The 22,223-nt window shown below is 35.4% G+C and overlaps 1 protein-coding gene across 5 annotated transcripts in view; it reads left to right on the top strand.

The window, feature by feature from the left end:
* The window catches only part of ATP9B (ATPase phospholipid transporting 9B (putative)), a 158,897-nt gene that overhangs the window by 122,606 nt on the left and 14,068 nt on the right, over nt 1–22,223 (top strand). For all 5 annotated transcript variants that reach the window (XR_004061703.1, XM_030971882.1, XM_030971881.1 and 2 more), the window contains exons 14-19: nt 5,661–5,773; nt 10,024–10,272; nt 18,555–18,716; nt 19,327–19,419; nt 20,571–20,654; nt 21,221–21,391. Coding sequence is in view for 4 of the 5 variants with exons in the window: in XM_030971882.1 (XP_030827742.1) it covers nt 5,661–5,773; nt 10,024–10,272; nt 18,555–18,716; nt 19,327–19,419; nt 20,571–20,654; nt 21,221–21,391 (872 nt within the window). In the remaining variant the exon portion in view is untranslated. The remainder of the gene's footprint in view (nt 1–5,660; nt 5,774–10,023; nt 10,273–18,554; nt 18,717–19,326; nt 19,420–20,570; nt 20,655–21,220; nt 21,392–22,223) is intronic.

Raw genomic sequence — 22,223 nt, 5'->3', positions numbered from 1 at the left:
GAGTCTAAGGAGCATTGCATTACTAACATAATTGCAAGGTAGTCCTTTGTATGATTGTAAATTGGGTTTGTGCTTCATCAATAAGCTTTTTGACAAGAAGCGTCCATCACAGTGGCTCTCTCATTTGCCACAGTATAATAGAAAATGAAGTATCCCAATAATTGCATTATAGTTTCCTTATTGTGAGACAAGAAAGCAATGTGGTATAATTAGGTTTGATTGGAGTGCATGTTTCCGGTAAGATCTGAAATTAATGATGTTGCTATAGTGACACATCTGCGGCCACCAGTGCGTGAAACATAAAGTAATTCATTCGACAAGAGAAGACATCTGTTAACTGCAAGGATGCAGAGCATATTGACACTGACCAGAAATACTAGATGTTATGTGATAAATGAACAAATGATGCTGAAACAGGAGGACAGATAATTTGTACTTAATCTGCTGGGAGAACTTTAATCTTCTCACTGGTTGCATTTGACAATGCCATTGTTTAAAGAACAATGCTGCAGAGAACTCATAAATTTTAAAACTTAACTCAGGGTGCAGCCTATTAAAGCAATACATTAATTCCTTTGTTAGGGAGTTTTTATCTTCATGTAGAACAAAGCCATTACTAAAAACACCAGTAAAACAACAGGTTTTTTAGGACTCACATTTTAATTATGGCATCCATTACCCATAATGCCACGTTGTTTGGACTTGAATCACATATAACTTTGACAGAAAGGCATCGTCCATTATGATGGTGGTTAGCAGTTTGCATGAGCATGGTTTCTCGTGCTCTCCAGGGTACAAAAAATTCTAATGGTAAAAAAAAAAAAAGATATTTGCCAATTTTTAATGAGAGTTTTTGTTTCTTTGGATGTGGTTTAGAAATCCACCTGGTATTCATAACTACCAATGTGTTCTGCTAAAACAAATGTGTAGTCTTCCAAGTGTAGTTATTTACTAATGAATGTACTTGTATTTGAGTTCTGTAATCAACATTTTAGTGGGTATTTGGACCAAATGAGATACTTAACAGATATAATCGTTGAACAGATGCATAGAGCAATGGGATTCTTGAATTTTTTGGGAAATCTGTGTATTAGATATTGGTGTATATAGACTTTTGTTAAATATGCCTAATGTAATGTACTATTAGAACATTACTATTAGTGAATTTCAGTAATTGTTTATGAAAATTAATCTTTTTAGTTATACTTTGAGTCTTTGAGTCTTTACCTCCTCAGTGTAAGCAACTAGACAGAAGGAGTAATTAAAAAATTGATGGAATAACCTCTCCTTCCTTCACTTAGATGGATCTTTATTTATGCATTGCCTCTTAAGATTTTTAGTACCACTAGGTTTGCAGGGTGAGTAGAGCAGACTAGAAATGAAATGTTTTGATGGAGACATCCTACTGGCAGATTCCAGACTAAGGAATCCTTACTTTTTGTCTTCTGTTGGACTCCCATTCACTGAAAATATCCAGCGAGGATGATGTTGCTCTTATACTGCTGAATACACAGGTATTGTGCTTGTGGGAGGCAGAAGGCACAGAGGAAATAGGTACTGCTCTTCACAACATAGTTTAGGAGTGGGACTCCCTAACTCAGTGCCCCCAAGTTACCTGTTACCTCTACTGTGATCTTCTGCCCAGGAAAGATTAGGCTTAGCTCAGCTCTCTTGGTCTTTGTCCTCATTCTTAATGGGTTGTACTGGGACTTACTTGGTTTGAGGTTTTGTGTAGGTTGTGTTTATGGCATACTCACAAATGGAGCAGCTGAATGAGCAGACATGCTATGTATGCTTACCATGAGTTTTTTTCATCTTCTTCTTATATTATATACCAGATTTTATTTTTTCCAGGGTTCGTAGAAAAAAATGTGTATTTCCAGATTGTTGTCAACAGTCTAATTATTAGACTGATTAGACCTGATCTCCCTTAAAGTTTCCATAGAAATGTTCACATTTACACTGACTTTTTATCTGTTTGAGCAAATAGCTCAAACAACGTGCTCAAATTATAGGAAAAGTTACTCATCTCTTAATTTCTCACAAAGTTACTAATTTTTCTGCTGTACAAATTTTCTTGCTTTTTCTTGTTTTGGACTTTTTAGGTTGCTGGTGTTGGTCCAAATTGCCAGCTAGTAATACAGGATCAGAATGATCTGCATCTGCTTCTCAAAAAACAGCAACAAAAAATCTCTGCTGCTGTGTTGTGAATCACATCTGTTGCCACCCAAGGAATGATGCCTTCAGGACTTTTTCCTTAGAAATTAATTTCCTCTTTGCCTGCTTTACTCTGTGTTTAATGATATAATTGTAGGAAAGAAGGGGGAAAAAAACCTCTTGGCTTCAATAAAGAACACACTAAATTTTTCTCCAGCAATTCTAGACTAACTTTTTTGACAGGCTATTTTCCTTGTGTGGTACCTGCATTCCAGAGCTAAGTTCAAGAATGTATAACAGTAGTAGTAGATGGTATGTTGACTAATGTGCTTTCTGGAAGCTTTTCTAAAGTAAGCTGTTTTTTAAATCTAACAACTCTTCGTATTAGCAAAGTCCCAAAAGTGTGGAATTGATAACTAGGTCTTTAAAAATATTATTAAAAATAGAAAGTTCCTTCACTGTTCTACAGTACTTACCACCTTGAGCAGACTGAAAAAGTTCAGTTTTGTATTGTTTTTGTTGTTCAAAAATTCAAAAATGTTGTTCAAATGGGCTGTATTAGAGAATCTGCCTCTACATATTTGAAGAGTTTGCATCTGGGGGCATAAAATACAAGACATGTTGTTCTGTCATAGAGTATTAGTCATCAACTAAAACTAATTAGTCTTCAACTAAAATTTAAGACAGAACTGCTGCTGAAATTATAACATGACTGGTTGGCACCATGTAATGGATGGAACAAGTTGTTGGGAATGTTTCTGCCCCATTTTGGCATTTCATTAATTAGAAGAATTTAGAAGAGAATTCTTAATTTGCACATGTGATGAAACATTATTTCCATGTGAATGGCTGAAAAAGGTGTATTTTGTTAAGGTGGGGTTTTTTTCAGAATTTTTTGAGAATATTTTCATAACTTCAGCTACCCCTGTTTGTCCAACAACACATCAGGTTTATTATGGCTGTTCTTGAAAGTCTTACTCTAGTCTTGAGAAGCATGAGCAAACTGGAATTGTTGCTTCTTTTCTTTATTTTTGTTTTTGGTTATTTGTCATAGATATTTCCTACTAACATAACTGATAAAAAGGATTGTATTAGAGATGTATAAGATGCAAGTATTGAATCAGATTTCCAGCATGTTTATTTCCGTGTCTTTGTTGATTATTTTTCCTCACCTGTTTTTCCTAAACCTTCTTCCCTGGCTCCTGTTGATTGCAAGATAGGAAAATCCGTACTTTTCTGTGCAGAAGCTTTTCTTCTCTGCTTGCTGAGAAAGAGGGGGCAGAACACAGAAATTTTCCAGCCATCTACCTTTCCCTCACCAAGCATGATGTGGAGTTGGACTGATTTAGTGGTGTCAGAAGAAATAATCTTTCCATATAATAAGCATAGGGCTAATTTTGTTTCCTGCTCAGTTTTTCCAAGCAGCAATTACAGAAATATTGGGAAGCAGGTTTGACAGTTGCCTGCTGTCTCACCTTTTGACTAGCATTTAGTTTCACAACTCCTAGAGAGAGATTTTTTAATTCAAAGGCTTGGCAAAGTCAAGGACAGTGAGAAGGTATTAGCACACCTGGAAAGTTAGGAAGGTGATCAAGATTGGCTTGAAAATTTCTTGCACTGAATATTTTTGCACAGTGTGTGGGTTTTGGTTTTGCTTTCTTTTAGAAATGGAGATTTTAGTTTCTCATATTTATTGGTGGAAATTGTCATGTTTCTCATGTGCAAACTGGAGATTTAATTTTTCTAGTCTTGAATTAAAGTACAAAATTTAAGGAATTTTAATAAAAGGTCTCAATAAAAGTACAGCTTCTAAAAGTAGAACAAGTGGATTTATGTGATTACTGTAAAACAAAATTTCATTTTCCCATGTATGAAAGTAACCAAAAATTTCCAATTTGCTAATTATAGAGATCTGGAACTTTGTCTTCCTGGGCTGTTTTCCAGCCTTGGGAATGTTCAGCTTCTCATGTAAATTTTTAATAATGTTATGCATATTTTGTAGAGAATTTATGCATTTCACATAAATCTTATTTTAATTATTTTTAAAAATTCAAATAATATAATTATAGAAAGAAAAATCCCCAACAACATGTAAGGAAAAGCAAATGGGAAATGTAGTTTTTAATGGCAAAGGGAGAATTTGGAACAAAAATCTTGCACTGGTAAAACAGAAATTTGGAGTCTGATAGTGCAGTGTGGTGGTACAACAATGGAAATGAAGTGTCGCTGTAGAGGTATCACCAGGAAGTGGGAGTGGTAGACATTTCAAATGCAACTGAGAAAGACACGAGACTTTACAGCCCTAATGAATCTTTGAAGATCTCTGATAGTTCTAGCCCTGGTAAGTGCATAAACTGGATGCTGACTGGCCAGACAGTATTGTTTTGGAGATAATTACAGCATATATCATGCTTTTAGGCTTTTCTTCTGTTGCTTAGCATGTAGTTTGGCATACTAGGATAAAGATGTGAAATAAAAATAGTTGAGGTAAATAAAATAATTATGAAATATTTTATTCTGCAGTATTTCTTTCCAGAGAATTTTCTTATACTCCATTTAAAAAATATTGTAGAAGCTTCAAGAATGTCTACTCTGGTACCATGTTTGGTTTATTTTTTATGATCAGACTTATGCATTTAATGACACAAAACTCTCTGATTAAATATAGGAATAGCTTTATACTATTTTTATACTTGCTGTCCCTGAGTAGCTGTAGGGAAAAATTTTAGGAAGAGCCATAATCAAAATAATCTTTTGTGAGCTGACCCTGGAAAGCTAGGCAGTAGTGACCCCTTTCTGCCTCACATACCCCATCAGGCAAGGCTGACACCCCCACTCCTGAATTAGAGGTTTTCCAAGCCAGAGGACGTGACTGGTTGGCAGAGGTGGATGCAGTGTCAGTCTGGCTGACACTCTGTAGTTTCTTGCAAATGTGAAGTGAGCACAGAAAACACTGGTTTTGTTCATTCTGCCTTATTCTGCTTGGAAGCTGAATCTGTCAAATTTGGAAGTGATGTTAGGTCTTAATGACTTAATCTAGATAACACTGACACTGAATGTGCCCAATTGCCAGAATGTCTGCCTTGGTACATGAAGTGTGGAAAAATTGTAAAATTTGTATGAATTTTTAAGGTTTCCTGTAGGGTTTTTTTCTTTAGATTTTCTGATACATGGTGCAAACTCTTGCACTGGTTTGTGAGAGTCAGCTCCATCTACATACTGCAAATTCAATTTTTTGTATAGAACGAAAGGTTTTGTCTCTTCAAGTTCATGTATTTAGTTATTGGCAAATCAGCTTGCAGGTGGAACGAGTGATTTCTTCCAGAATGACTAACCCTGATCTTTCTCCACAAACGTTCCTTTAATTAAGTAAATTTATGCTAACTTGTGATTCATTCCTGCTTTCCAAAGGAAAGATTTTTTGGGGGGAAGGGAGAAGAGGTGTCTGTGGCCATCTCATAGTATTTTTCACTGCTTTGTGATATACTTCTCCTTTATTACAGGAACACTTACACAGAATGAGATGATATTTAAGCGCCTCCACCTAGGTACTGTTTCCTATGGAACAGACACAATGGATGAAATACAGAGTCATATTATAAACTCTTATTCACAGGTATTTCATAAATCATTTACATTTCATAAGGGGGGGGGGGTTAACGACATTGAAGCATTGTTGTTAATAATTATGTCTAGAATTTGAGATGCTATGAAAGTTGTCATGTCTCCTAAGAAATATGATGGAAGGGAAAAATATGAGTACATAGTTCTCTCCTGATTCCAAAGTTCCTCATAATGCCCACTAAAAGAGATTTACTTTTCTGTTCTTCACTAGCAGAAATCTGTGTTAACCTGTCTGTGCAGTACAGTCTTTCTTCTGCCAAATCATCTAAGAGTAAGCTATTCATTACTGAGAGTACAAATTATAAGGAAGTGTCCAGAACAACATTAATAGTAATTATATCTTTGAAGATATTCATCAAGAATATACATTGAAAAGCCACATTAATTGGTATAAGCAAATGGTATAACAGTAGTTGTCAAATTAAAACTTACACAGGTATATTTAAAAATTCTTTTTTAAAAAAATGAAGATGCTTTCAAACAGCATAGAACTGGAGGGAGAAAGGGTGAGAAAATGGAAAGCTCCATATTCCTTGAGATCAAATTGTTCCTGTGATGTATAAGAGTGCTTAGTCTGCAAAGTGTACAAGAGGATTGTGACTTCCTGTCTCTTTTTGGGTCAGCTGTTGGATTCTGCAAGCATTGCTTACATTTCCCATGTATGTAAACTTTTTGGGTGCTTGCTGCAAACCTTCCTAAACACCTGATTCTACTCTGAGATTAGGATGAACTTTGTGCTTGATTTTTCATTTCTATTCTTTGAAACAAAAAAATAAGAACATTTACAGAAGAGGCAACAAATGAAAAGTTAACTGGTATTTCCTTGATGTTTACAGTATGATAATAAAAATATATATAATTTTTTCCCCTGTAGTTAGCGTGAATACACAACCATGACTTCCTGACCCAGTGTCCTGGTTTATGGCAAATTTGGGAGGAAACCTCTGAATGGGGTCTCTCTAGAAAGCAAATTCAAACAGCCCCTCCCCCACCACTGGTTCAGGAAAGATTTCCTTGGAGAAAAGTGGAAAAAACTGTTTATTTAACAAACCAAGTATTCACAAGTATAAAAAAATTGAATAATACTAAACAATAAAACCTCTCACTGTTCTAAAGAGATGGCATATTCAGGAAGTCCTTTTGTAATTCCAAGAGAGTCTTCTGTGGATGTTTCTTGGCTCACTGAGTGTCTCTCAGTCCCTCTGGCGCTGAAAAATGCCACGTCCCAGGCCCCGGTGGGCCGCAGGCGTGAGGTCCCAGTGTTTTTCTGGGTTTTCAGTCCAAAGCAGTTCCCAGAAAAAGAAAAGCCACAGTCCAGAGAACTTCTTTGCCTCAGCTAGCTAAAAACTAAAAGCAAAGGAGAGCTCTGTCCCGCTGTCTGTGTTGCAGACAACACAGTCCATGAAAAGGATAAAGGACAGCAAGTGCAGTTTCTGATAACAAACTGAGCTTCTTCTCCCTCCCTTTGCTCTCAGAACCAGTCTTAAAGGTGCAGAACTTAATATCCAGCATAAACAGAACAGATAACTGGCGATACAAGCATTATAAAGTCACACTAGGACACCCAGTTAAGTTTGTAGACTGACCTCCTTGTCTGTGTTCTCATTTACTCTTGTAGAAGAACTGTAGGATCAACAATTGATTGGAATATCTAGCTGTGCTGTGTTGTAAACTGTGGCTCCCTTATTTGCTTAAAATAAAAATAAAAGTTTAATTTAATGCTACACTGGACCCAGTTAATACTTTGTAGCTTTTGGGAGGAGAGACAGGAGGGAAGACAGTGATGAAGTGTGTACATTTTAAGTTCACAACTTAAATTCTTAATTATTTTCAGTCTATACAATTCAACAAATCCCCTTCTTGAATTCTTTTCCTTGGATAAATCTATTTCAGCTTAATTTTTAGTAGGTACAGCCGTGGATAGTAAGTGAGATACAATAATCATGCCTTGGAAATGGGAAATGGAGCTCTTTCACCTTAAGATCAGCTGTCCAGATTTGGTCCAGAATGTGTTAACTGAAATTAACTGCTACTCACTAAGTTTATAAAAATCACCCAAACCTGGCTTTCTTGTAATGTGCTATTTGGGTATTTACAGTAACAGCTGTAGCAATAAATGATATTAACTGACAGTCTTGAACTGGCACACCTTGGTCTGAGTGAGTTTGACAGCTAAGCACCAGACATGCTCACAAATACCAGTTTTATATTTTGCAGTTAAATATGCTGTCTGAAAAGAATTGCACAATTTCTGGAATTCTTACTACTTAAAGCTTTTACTAATTTACTGTAAAATTTAATGAGTGGCAACCATGGTTACGAGTATTTAGTAACTGTAACGTACTTAAAAACAGAAATGTGAGGGAAACTTTCTTCTCAGTTGTGGGAAAAAGATTTCCAAAATATAGGCTTGCTATTAGTAGATGATGAAAAGAACTTTCTTGGAACGTCCTTTTTTTCAGCTTCATATAACACTACTCTGTGTTTAAATAATGCTTTATAAATAATGCTTTAATTGTGCTTGTGTTAGTAGCAACTCATTAAAACAGAACAGTGATGGAGTCTCAATAACAAACCAAGCAACTACTAAACAATTGTTTCAATCTCAAAAATTATGGTGAGGTTTTTTAATTTAATCTATGATAATAGAAGCTGCCGGTTAGCTAGGCAGTGGTTCTTGTGTGACATTGATTTTATCCCTTGTTTGTGTTCTGTTTTATTATTACAGTGGACCTACCAGACTATTGTCATCTTAATGTAACACACAAATCTATTATAACCTGATTATATTTCCCCACTGGAAGCATTTTGTGATAGAGGGCATAATCTTTAATGGAATTTGTGTGAAATTAAATTATACAAGCATCAATAAACATAACATAATTCAGAAGGAGTAAATCAGCTTAATTTATTTGTGACTGTAATGGCATCAGTGTTAGCAGAATGCAAATGCAGAGGTTTAAAGCAGTAGCTGAAAAGCAGTGCCAGATGAGCAGAAAGTTAAACCCTTTATTAGACAACACTGTAATTTGATGGGCAGAATGTTCACGGTTCAGCAGATTGCAGTCAGGAGGAAAAAAGCGTGGATTCTGAAAAGGTTTTCTGAGTTCCGTGGGAGTGAATGGAAGAGCCCTGTAGTGGTACTGCTGATATATTTAATGTGCTGACTTTTAAACAAAAAAACAAAACCCAACCAGCAAAAACCAATAACCCCCCCACCAAAAAACCCCAACTTATTTTAACTAATCATGAACACATAGTACTTTTCAGAGAAGATCAGGTCTGTCATGTGCTCGAGTATTTGTGAAAGGTAACTTAAAACAGTGCTCTAGTTTATTGGTTATGCAACAGTAATACAATCTTCTAGTATGTGTCAAACTGTTATTTTGCATTATTATTTTATTTGATTATTGCATTCTTGTAAAAACAAAAAACATTTCAGCTGCAGCAAAAGAGTAAAACTGCATTAGTTCACAAATAATACAGAGATTCTGTAAGTTATAAATAAAATCAGCAATATTTGTATTTTAATTACTACTAATATTTATACTTGAAAATATTCCTGCTTTTGTTCTTCTGATTTCTTCTGATCTCCTCTTCTTCTGGTCTCTCTTGATTGACACAAATGTGGTCATCTTTTAAAATACAGAGATTTAGGTGTTTGGTTTTTTTTAAAAAAAAGGGGTTCTTTTCAGTTTAATGACACAGGTGAAGAAGAACAACAAAACATCAAATTTTGAAATTTTGTCTCAGTGTTTCTGAACTCATCCACTTGGTGGCTGGTTTAAATACTTTTTCTTAAAAGGAAAAGAAAAAATAATTCACTGGATGCAATACACACGAAAGGACTATTGTGACAGATCATTGAAAAATGTAAAATCTGAAGTGAGGTAGCAGGGGTTTCTGCAGAATCTGATCAACCTATTCAGCCCTCTTCCAACATACTTGTTTTCATTTCACATTTTTCAATTGTCTTCAGGTTCTGTTATTGAAATTTGACTACAAATGCAAGGTGATGAGCCCATAGTTATGTATAATTTCTTTAAAAAAGGAGATGAGGCTTTTTATTTATCATAAACTAAATGAGTTAACTGTAGGTTATATAAAAATAAATGGATGCTTACTAGCCTTATCATTTATCAACCTTTGTAAAGGAAACAGTCAGATACAGATGGATAAGTGTTCATGTTTTGTTTCCATTTTTGAGCTTTGGTTCACTGTTCATTGTGTTGGGTCTTAAAGGTCCACTCTCAGAACAGTGGGAACAGCACGAGCTCAACACCATCCAGGAAACCTCAATCGTCAGCGCCCAAAGTGCGCAAGAGCGTCAGCAGCCGGATCCACGAAGCGGTGAAGGCCATCGCGCTCTGCCACAATGTCACCCCCGTGTACGAGTCCCACGCTGGGGTGTCTGGAGAGACTGAGTACGCAGAAGTGGATCAGGACTTCAGCGATGAAAATCGAACTTACCAGGCTTCCAGCCCTGATGAGGTTGGTATGCAAGGCTGAACATATTTATTTATAACTCCTAAAGAATGGGGGAAAGTAAGTAAAAAAAAGAAATACTGTGAAAAAAGGGTGTTTTGAGCAGGGGTTTCTTTAAAATTAGTATGTTACTATAAGACACAAAATAACACGATGTGCACACTCTGCTGTTTTCAAAGTAAAAAGGAGAAATTTTAATTTCTAACTTTAACATTTATAGATTTCTAAAAGTGACAGTAGATTAGAAAGCAAAAGTGCTACCTCTCCAATGGCAATAAACAAACAGTCTATCAAATTTCTCTTCTTCTATAAAAGAATACAAAACAATAAGTTAATTACAAAAAGTGTGTGAAAAAGTTAGTTACAAGAATGTAAACATCAAAAAGCTTAAAAAATGTTTAAAAATCAAAACATTAGTAGTAATCTGTTTTTATATTTTCTACATCTTAGGAAAGAGCTGCTGGTTCTGATGCCTTGCTGTATAAAAGTGTTTTTATTTATTTGACTTAAAGACTTGTGAAGTCAGTGCTTCGGGGTCAATACTGTATTGAGGATTACAATTAAAGGTTTATGATTTTTTATTATTATTCTCAAAACAGTAATCCATGTGTGAATCATAGTATGCTATTAAAGGGAATATGAACTGTTCTGAATGATGGACAAGCTGGTACATTAGTTAGAGATGCTACAAGATACCAGAACGTACAGACTCCTAACAGGAAAAAACAACAAACTAACAAAACCCCCAGAAAGAAACAAACAAAAAAACCCCATCAAACCTTGAAAGATTCTGTAGAAAAGTTTTTGATCTTCAAACTCTAGGCAGCTTCATAATCTTTAGGGTTCTTTCAAAATTGCATCAAGTGTAGCAGAAATTTAAAATATCATTTCAATAAAAACATGCCTTTGAGTTTTATTGAAATCGAAATTTTAAACAAATTCCACTGCTTTCATTGGATTTGAGTTATTGTTCTGAATAATCCTATTTTGGTCCCTAAATTGATTGCCTAAAATTCAATCTAAAAAGACACTAGGAGAGGTAAAGTTCATGTTGCAAGATACTGCAAAGAGGTCACTTTATAATAATGTGTGTAGTTGATATAGTAAAATGGAGAAATAGACTATTTTGAGGTTGGTTTGCATTTGAAAGTGAGCAGGTTGAGAGGAATCTCTGCTTTAAAGAATTTCTAGCATTTTCTGAAGGTACTGTTTTTATTGTAACCCCAGTAGCTTAGTCATAAACAAAATAAGGTTTTTGTGAGATGTGAAGAAGGAATTATGTACCTGAAAGCCTGAATGTTTCTCTAGCTGTGCAAGTTGATCTCATACAAGTTAATGTTTCTTTCACAAACTTCATCCTGCTACAGCAGGTATTATTCATGTATACATTTGGTTTTCATGTCTAGTATGTCACCATATGTAATGCTAACAAAACATAAGCTGTTCATACTGCAGGCTATCATTGCTAAAAGTAACAAGTCTGTAACAAGGGTTTTTAGGAATGCAAGAAATAAAATTAAATTGTTTTCATGTCGTAACAAGCTAGCAGACATTACATACCTTTCAGATGCCATAAACATAGTTCATAGTGTCAAAGGATTGTAGAATATAAAGAAGCGGTTGGTTCTCCATGACTAAAAAATGGCAGTCAGAACAGTTTTAAAAAATAAAACTCATTATTTTTAAATAAAGACATAGAACTTGAGATGCTGATCTTTGGCTAAAATCAATAATCCATAGTACTGTATGTGGTGTTATATAGTGTGAGCTGATCCACATTATGAATTGAGAATCCTGGAAGGGCATTTGTTTATGCCAGAAGGACGTTTGTTTATGATATATATTTGTGTAATGTTTGACTTGTATTATACACAAGTGAACAAATTTTCATCTGCACATGCATTCATATTTACTTAATGTTTCAGTTTAATGAGCCTGTGAGGTACTACTGAGTATAATGAATGACTGCATGAGCAAGGATCTGACTAGGAAGATATGATGACAACTATAAATTAAGTAAATATTCTGCTTTAGTAGCCAAAGTATTACTAAATCAGGTGAAGAGATGTGCATTTGAGAGAGACTATGTGAGTTTTTTCTCCCGTTTGCTCCTCTCTCCCTGTGGGCTTTTGTATATTTGTTCAGTGGTTTGAAAGCTGAAAATGCTACCATGAAGAGCAATTCTCATCCCATATTTACTAAAGAAAGCAGCTGTAAGACTCAAGAATTATACAAGCGATGCCCTGGGAAGACAGTAGGGAATTTGACCTTGGAAAGATGAAAGGAAGGAAAGGAAAGTTGATGAAGTGCTAATATAATAGATCTGGGACTCAGGGTGGAAAAGGAGGTAGAAGAAGAAATCAACAACAAAGAAACTGTTCATGCTGCAAGGGAGATAATGCACAGATACCGTTTTAATAATGATTTTTTTAACATTTCAACTCATACATTAAAAGTATATGGCAGTGAGATGAAATGTTTCCATTCTAAAACAGGCTTAAATTTCATTTTTGTTTCTCAAAGATAGTGCTTGAAACACTAGTAAAATTATCATATTGAACAAATATGCTTTTATGTAATGAGAAATTGATGTTAAATGGAGTCTTGTAAAAAGATGAAGCTACAAAAAGCATGTAAACCGCATAAAAATTGCAGCATGACAGAAAACAGCCTAAGAGTTGAAAGACTAGCAGGTCTTTATCATAATTTTTTTAAGACTTCTATTGATGCAATGTTTGCAAATCACTGGAGCCTAAGGAAAATAATGTAAATGGTTCATTATTTAGCTTATTGAACTTTCCTGCAGTTAGGTTGACGGATGATGCCAATGTTTCCCAATCACCAAAGTACCATTTTAAAAGCATTTTTTATTGAATAAAGTGCTTTGAATATTGCACCCTGGAGCTTTATTTAGGGAAATGGTTCAATTGATGTTTTCTCTTTAACCTCAGCACTGACCTATCACAACATACTTGGTTAATAAGCAACATTATCATTTAATAGACTTAACCGGTTTTATGCATTGTACTTTCTCCACATTGCAACTCTGTTCTCTTAGATTTTGTTTATGGATCTGGCTTGATTGCAGTCTTTTGAAACAAGATGTTATTTGCATAGTTTTGTGTTGCATTATATAATATTGCATGATCACACCATAGGATGTAAAGAGCAGAGAACAGTATGTAAGTATAAACTATTCTTCCATGTAGGAAGGTGTAAGAAACAGCTCAGCAATATGCTGACTACACTGCACACTTAATTAATTGACTTGAGGAACTCTTTTGAAATTCCTCACATCTGTGCATGTATGTGTGCATCCATATACAGATATAATATGACCATAACAAAGTATGCACATTTAGAAGTAGGTACATTCATCATAAAAGATGTATTTATTCATTGTTAGAGTAACCTGAGATAAGTAACTGATTTTGTATTCATAATGCAAACCCTACTTATGCCAGGCTCTTTGTTTCTTATGATAAGTGATCAATATTTCATTTTCTCTGAAAGAGTGGAAAGTTTCATTTGTCTGTCACTTGTCCTCTACAGCTGTAGCATAGCAAACAATAAACATTCACTGAGAGCCCACTGGATGGAAAAAAAAAAGCTAAAAAGAAAAAAAGCCATACCAAAACTCAGCTTCAACTTTGCCATCATAGGTGTGGGTTCAGCTCATCTGTAGAAAGCCAGCTACCTTAATGTAATGAACAATCATGAAAGGATATAAGCTAAGTAGGCAAAGCGATAGAGTTCAAAGGTCAGAGACCCAAGCAATGCAGGGCATGCTATGAACAGGAGCCTTTGAAGACCTTTGCTCCCCTTAGTCAGAAAAGGTTGATCAGTCATGATTTTTAATGACTGCTTACTCTCATAAACCAGCCATTTATTGGTTATGCTTTGTCCTGCACTGTTATAGTCTCAAGCATTTCTAATTCCAGGATCTTGAATATTTAAATACTACCTTAAAGTGTGGTCAGTTATTTAATTCCAACATTTCTGTCCAGAGACAACAGAGTTGCTAAAATTAATTACAAGGATACAAAGCCAATCATTTAAAAGCAGACAGGGAAATTATATGCCCTTAGTGAAGCAGCTTTTGTGTTTACAAAAGTGAAGCTGTAATGTATGAGACATGTTGTATTGTTTAATTCATTTTATTGTGTGTGCTTATTGAAGCAAGACTAATTGTGTTGTTTTGTCAATGTATTGTGAAAAGCAAATCACTCAGTAGCATAAAACCATCACTTGCGTGACCTTCGAGACCCACAAAGAATAACTACTCCATAGCTTGTCTTGAATATTGATTGGTAGTTTTTTCACATGATCAAGCTGTATTTTTAAGTTAATAATTTTATTTTAATTATGAAGGGTTTTTTATGAAAAGTGATGGACTGCAAATGTTAGTTATAAAATGGTTGTTTATAAATATAAACAAACCAAACCACTGATTGGGAACAGATATGAGTTGTTGAACAGTCCCAACTGAAATGGTTGGAAACACTCAGACAGTGGGGAAAGGATAGCTCACTGCTTCTTTTCTGTTTCCAAAGCAATAGCTTTAACTTAAAAATACCCCACTTACAATGTCTGTACAATTTATACAACAGTTTGATTTTGAAAGCAGTTCCTATTGTCTGAAGTGATGCTCTTAAATACTCTGAAAGGAATACATGAGATTTCTTCTAAGCAGCAAAACTGGCTTATAAAATTCCCATGTCTAGTCCTTCTTTTTTGCCCTACAAATTACTCCCTCATATATGCTAAAAACATTGAAGACTTTATTAATGCAGATTCTTTTTTGGTTAAAGTGGCCAGGTTCACAGCAGGGCTTCAGGAAAGATGTGAGTACAACTGTGGTGGAACTCCTAAACTGGTGCCTGTGAGGTAGAGAACAGTGGGACTTTTTCTTAAACTAATGTTAGGTCAAAAGAGAATATTGTACATTGAAAATGACAATTATTTGTTCATAAACTGTTTTGAACAACAAATACTGTAAATGTTGAGCAGTTCAATATTTCTGCTAGGGAGCAGAAATTATTGTCTGGACCATAAGGAAAGAAAAGCAGGAGCTGGGTATGACAGCCAGGCTGCTGGAGTCTGTGGCCTTAGTGATGAGGTGTACAGCCCCACAGGATCCAAGTATGGTGAACAGAGCATGTCCTGTGATGGAAACCTGCAGTCAAGAGTATTATTGTACAGGTCAACCCTAACCCAGTGCATAAGCTGTTTGGTTTGATTTGGTTCCACAAATGAACATTTCTAAAAAAAATGGGATGATAATGTCCCCAAAACATGGTCATGAATGGTGCTTTTGAAGTTTCACCTCTTTGTGCCCTTCTGGAAATACACTCATTCCTCAGATGACTGAGTTAGAAATCAGAGAAGCTGCTTCTACCTCTTTGAGCTGCTACTGCTCTAGGTGATGTTGTGGGTTGCACAGTTACTACTTGATTTGGGAGAGTTTCCTTATGAAATCTCGGAATTTGAGCGGAAATCCGTGCCCTGGTAATTTAAGAGTTTGCTGTTTGGTTTTGTGAACTATAGAAGCTCAGAATGTTGGGTGGCCTTTAGTGGGGAGACTGCTGACAGAAGCAAACAGAATTCAAAGTGGGCATGTGGTAAATGGAAGCATCTGAAAGATTTAGGGTAAGAGCACTAAATGAGGTATTTCTTGCTAGTTCACATCAGATCTGTTGCATTTCTGTTTCACAATGCAATTTTTTGCTCCTTTCTTTCCTAATTTGGAAGTTGCATCTTTGACATTGTCATGTGAGAGGTGAATGGTCATCTTTACCCTTTGGGTTCCTGAGGAGGAAGAAAATTAGCACGTAAGCAACCACAAATCTCTCTTTGCCTCCATGTGCATTACCTGCCCTAGGAACACCACACAGTTAGTGGGTTCACTGCATACCTGTGTCTCAGTAATGGGAAGACCATTTACCCACCAACATGCTTATGGCTCCCAGGCAGCCAGTTTCCCTAGAAGGGAAGCTTTGTGATAAGCCAGAGAAGATCCATAAAATATTCAAATAAATCCCTAATCTAGATTCAGGAAACTTGACACATTTCATCTGTGTTTGTGTGTCAGCAAATTAACGGTTATCTGCAAATAATTATTAACATTGAAATGGATTATTTTAAAACAAAGTTGTAGCATCACTATCAAAGCCTTTTATGCTTGTCCAAACTTTAATTGCTTTATGTGCCTTCATCCTATATGTCAAGCTCTGTAGAAGCCACAGCTCCTGCATTTTCCTGGTATTCTAGGAGTTCTTGATGTAGGTACACTAGATTGCAAGACCATTTTAATGTAAAGGTTCCGAAATGAAGAGAAGAGAATGTGTTTGTAGAGGGGAAACCTCAAGAAGAGAGACTAGCCTGAGAATCCTTTTTCTGAACTCTTTATAGCCAGCCTTTCAGTATATGTGTATTTGTTAGGATTTATAATGTAGATGTTCATTTGTGAAATACTTGTTTAGAAAAAAATTTCTACATTCTAAAAGCTTCAGGTATTTCAATGGTAAGATCTGGCTATGTTGTTTTGGGTGCTGCTCTGATTCATTCTGAGTGATGGGAGTCAAACTTATCTTTCTCTCAAGTTTTTCAGTGTCCTTGTAGGCATCTGTTTGACTCTTGAGCCTTATTGACTGTTTCTTGTATGGTATTTGCCCTGATCAATTTAAAAGAAAAAATAAATATGCAGTTGTGTATAGGCCAGGTATAAGAATACAAAATGACTGTGTTGCAAAATGCTAATTTAAATGGTATGTGAAGCCAAGCATAAATATGATAAACAGATCTGAGTCACCAAATATAGAACACTTTAGTCCTAGCTGCAAAGGGACACAAATAAGATGATAGGGTTTTAGTAGAAAGATGCAATTTACAGGTCAGAATGTAATAGTAACCCTTCACTGTGAAAATTGAAAATTAACCTTGGAAGTACTGGATCCTTTACAGCTTATAAGCTACTTCTGGTAAAGAAGAAAAGTTCGTAAAAAGGCTTCCTGCAGTTTTCAAGAATTTAAAATGATCCTTTTCAAAGTGTGCTCTATTCTCTTCCATTACTGCATCTCACTGTATTTTCATCTGGTGATGCCTACACAGATGGCATTACTCGGGTTTTTTACAGGTTCACACGGGATTTTATTCCAATTTTAAATTTTCTTAGAAGCTGAGGTGTTTTATTTGCTTTGTGTGAAATTCTTAGTGACCATCATGTCCGTTGAACTTACCTAGGGAATTTTCTACTTGCATGTTTTTTATCAGAGTGCTTGATGTTTATTTTTTTCATCTTGCCTGAGATTAATAGCAGAGCCTATTAATCCGTAAAAATCCAGGATCCATAAAAATCATGTGAACTTCATTATAGTTATCTTTCCAGTGATTAAAAAATCTGGTTTCCAGTAAAGATTAGCATTTGGAAAACTAAAAGCAGATTGAGTAGAAGTTTTCTTTAATCAGGAAAAAAATGAGATATGGAATGTGTCTTGTATATAAAACAGTAAAATCAGTAAAGCAGTTTTCCTAAAATATTAATTTTTGAAGGAATAAATCAGATGGTGGTGGTGGGAAATATTTAAAGTATAATATAGAAAAATGTTGAAGCTAGATGTCATGCACTTCAAAGCAACAAAATTTTGGAAAAGGGACTTTCCCATGTGAGTTTGTGGGATGCAGTATTGTAAGCTTGGTTTCCATCTAATTTGATGTCAGAAGTCATATTACTGTTGAAACAAAGTATTGATATTATGCAAGTGAGTAAACTAAAAATAAGGTCCTTTGCTTCTTATTTATTCCCTATTACATTGTCTCAACTTGCATGTAACTATAGATGTAATAAAATATTTTATATTGAAATTCTCCCAAAGAGTTTTACTTACATAATGGTCTTGTTGATACAGAAATCGTCTTCTCATTTTGCAAAATTTCTACTTGATGTCCTTGATTTATTCTTGAATGTATGTGGGTATTTATTAGAATAGTGATTTCTAAACAATATATTGAGAGTACCTCATTTTCAGCAATAAGTTAAAGAAGGTTTTATATTCTTCATAAGAAATTTTGTAAGCTCTTCAAGGGACACACATAATTTGATGTGTTAATATTTTATGCTCAGTCTGCTGCTGTTCACTTGTTTTTTTCCCTAGATTCTTGGAAGAGTTTATACTTTCACCCTAGCAACAGTTCTTTGGTTTTAACTTATGTAACACTGTCATAGACCATTCACATTTAAATAATTTAAATATGTCTCTTTTTTCTTTCTTTTTTCCTTTGTTCTTTAGGTAGCTCTGGTGCAGTGGACAGAGAGTGTGGGTCTCACTCTAGTTAACAGGGATCTGACCTCAATGCAGCTGAAGACCCCTGGTGGGCACATCCTGACATATTATATCCTGCAGATCTTCCCCTTCACTTCTGAGAGCAAGCGCATGGGCATCATAGTTAGGGTAATTTGGGGCATTTTCTGGGTGTTTGGTTTGATTTTTTTAAAAATACTGGCAGATCAGACTAATTCACTCCTTCTGCAACAGACAATACCACAGGAATTCATTGATTACATTTGCCTGTGTGTGGATTCACTGACTATGCAATGAGTGTTGCATCATTAAAATGTGTAACAAGCATATACACTAAGTTATTTGTAAATTTTTAATTACCAGGTATTTCAAAGATACAGAGCTTTCTGTTTTGGGTTGGTATTTGCCACCCAAGAAACAAAATATAAGTTAGAGGGGATGTAACATTGATATTTTAAAATTTAGTTTAGGGGTGCTGAGAATCTCTTATGCTTCTGGACTTCAGTTAGAACTGGTCCTCTTACATGGAAATAGCAGACATTTATCTCAGTGGAATCAGAGATAACACTGGAACTAGTAACATCGAGTAATACAACCTACCCACTTCTTGGCAAGGTACTTTGTCTTTTATAAATGGGAACCTATTGAGTGCTTCAGAAGGCAATTAAGTTATTGGTAGGTAATTGTTTTGACTTCATAAACAGATATTCCTCCTCCCCCCCATCCCCCCCCCCACCCCGTTTCTTTTGTAAAATTTTAGGATGAATCTTCAGGAGAAATTACATTTTACATGAAGGGTGCAGATGTTGCCATGTCCACTATTGTACAGTACAATGATTGGTTAGAAGAAGAGGTAAGAAAGAAAATCAACATTTACAAAAATTAATATTTTATAAAAATTTAAAATCTCAAATATATCAGATGGTATTGGGATATGTAGAAAGGACAATCTGAGGCAGTGCAGTAATGGATTTTGAACTTCAGTTATGCATATCCTGAATGGGTTTTAAGGGATTACAGCTATTTCCAATTCCTGAGTAACATACAAGAAAAGTGAAGCTGGTAGTAGTAGCAGCAGGACACGTTCCTACTTAAAACAAGGAAAGTTGTTTTTCATTGACTGACCTTTCACATAAAACCTAATTACTTCTGAGAAGTATTCTGCTATAAATCTTTTTATCCCCTGTTTGGTCAAAATCTGCGGTGAGGTATGATTATGAAACACAGACTTTGACAAGCATTGTGTCCAAACTATTTTTTTTACCACATTTATTAAACTTCAAATAAAATAGTTAGTGACTGAATTTCAAACCTGATTAATATTTTTCAGTATGTGTTCTAGTAGGTACCAGCAATCATCTTATTTTTGACCCTACATACAGCCAATATGTTAATACAATGATTACACCATGTATGTTCATAATGGTATTGGCAATATGAATCAATATCTGCTGCAGGGCAGTTTGATTTATTCGGGGACATGAATAAATTAAACTCCCTCAAGACCTAGCAAAATGTCATAAAAATTACTTTTGGCGATAATGATGCACAATTAATTGTAAAATACTTGTTTAATTTATTTAGCTTTATGAGGTCAAATCAATAAGTGTGTGCACTGGAGAGCCTTGTTTTTCATTAAGACATGCTCTTCCATGGCTATTTTTAATGTGTAGATGCTTTTCTGATAAGGGATACATTCAGTGAAAAAAGAAATTTAATTCTGTTATGTGCCTCAAAAGTAGTTTTAATTTATTTTAAAGCTTCAACCTAAAAGATATTTTCTTTAAGCTAGGAGAGGAGATCTAATTGACTTACTGATAGCAAACCACTTCATTTGGGAGACCTGAGTATAATTGCTTTTCATCCTGTTTGTGGCTTCTCCCGGAGTATTTTAAGAGTCTAAAGAAACACCAAAGCTACAGATGCACCATGTTAGCATACAGTAGAAATCATGAACACAGATTTGAATATTTGCATGACTGTTCTGTGCTTTGGTTCATTTAGTGTGGTAATATGGCACGAGAAGGACTGCGCACACTAGTGGTTGCCAAAAAATCACTTACTGAAGAACAGTATCAAGATTTTGAGGTATGAAAGGAGTTATCTTGTGCTTATGATCATCTTGTGCTTATGATCATGTTTAATTACTTCAAGGAGAACATTCCTCTATTTTATTTTTTAAGATTACAGAAAAAGATGATTCATATTTAAAAAATAGATAATTGAGGTATTGTCCACAATCTGTTAAAGACTTTGTCATTCATTAATGATGGTTCTGCAGTCATATGTAGGGTCCTGCTTTATTATTGGATTGGACAGTGTTTTCCCAGAAGCTAATGTAATGTTATTTTTGTAGGTTCAGCATGACCTATAAAACCTACTTGTTCTGAAAGATAAGGCCTTTCCTCCTTCGAAGCTGTGATGCCTAGTTCTTAATAGTTCTTCAGGAGGCATTCTCTTTAGGTGCATTGTCAGAAGAGCCCTGTATAACATTGGGTGTAAAGTAAAATTGCTCCTTTAGTCTTGTTCTTCATTAAAAATATATAAAGACACACATTTAGCCTAATGGATCTATGCTATCACTGAGTAGTAGACTGAATGTATACTTTATGAGTCGTAGCAAACTCTAAGTGGTTTTGTGTTTGGGCGAACAGAGTCGGTACAACCAAGCAAAGCTAAGCATACATGACAGAAACCTGAAGGTTGCCGCTGTTGTAGAGAGTTTGGAGCGAGAAATGGAATTACTGTGTCTCACTGGAGTAGAAGATCAGCTGCAAGCAGATGTTAGACCAACTCTAGAGATGCTAAGGAATGCTGGAATAAAGGTACTTAACACATATTGCTGACATAACAGGTTATCATTTATTAACTTTTTAAATCAAGACATAACTTATATTTATCTGTATTTAGGTTCTTTCAAAGTAAGAAATGTGTCAAGTCCACAGCACATTCTGGGCAGGAACTAACAGAAACAAACAAGACACTGTGTGCAAAGTTCCCTTGCCTACAAGGTTTCATCAATCTCAAACTTACTTCTGTAGGAAAACTACCTATGGATAGATGTATGTGTATCTCAGTCATTTATCCCCAGGCTGTCTACAGTAAACTGTCCTTGCTGACACTGACTGACTTTGGCACAAGATTTGTGTGACAACAATGTTTTCAGGTTTGGCGCTTGTAAGGAGTTTCAGCAAAGATCAAAACATGAGTTATTTGAACTAGAATTCAGAACTGCCCTTGGAGTTTGTTCAGTTCATGTTAAAGGGATGGCATGAAAAGCCATGCTGAAGAGTTGGTTTGCTAGACACCTATCAATTGCACATATATATGCACATAATGCATATACAATTTATTTGAGGGAGGGTTTCAAATAAATATATGAACAATATATGAACCATATATGAACAATCTGAGGGGAGGGGGCAAGATTATAAACATTTTGCTTTAAGCACAGCCAAGCTCTACTCCAAATAGTTGTAATGATTTGCATCGGTTAAACTGAGTCGGACACAGTGGGATATTTTGCATACGCCACTTGTGCTGGACTTCAGCCCCTCCATTATCTGCTGGAAGGGCAGCTCAGGAGGTCAAAGCAAACCAGGAGAATTTTGGGATGCGATGACAATAATTTCCTTACACTGGTGACTGAGTCATCTT

Source organism: Camarhynchus parvulus, chromosome 2 (assembly GCF_901933205.1).
Source record: "Camarhynchus parvulus chromosome 2, STF_HiC, whole genome shotgun sequence".
Lineage (NCBI taxonomy): Eukaryota > Metazoa > Chordata > Aves > Passeriformes > Thraupidae > Camarhynchus > Camarhynchus parvulus.
Note: the sequence above shows the minus strand (reverse complement) of the source record. Positions and strands in the feature narration are given on the sequence as shown.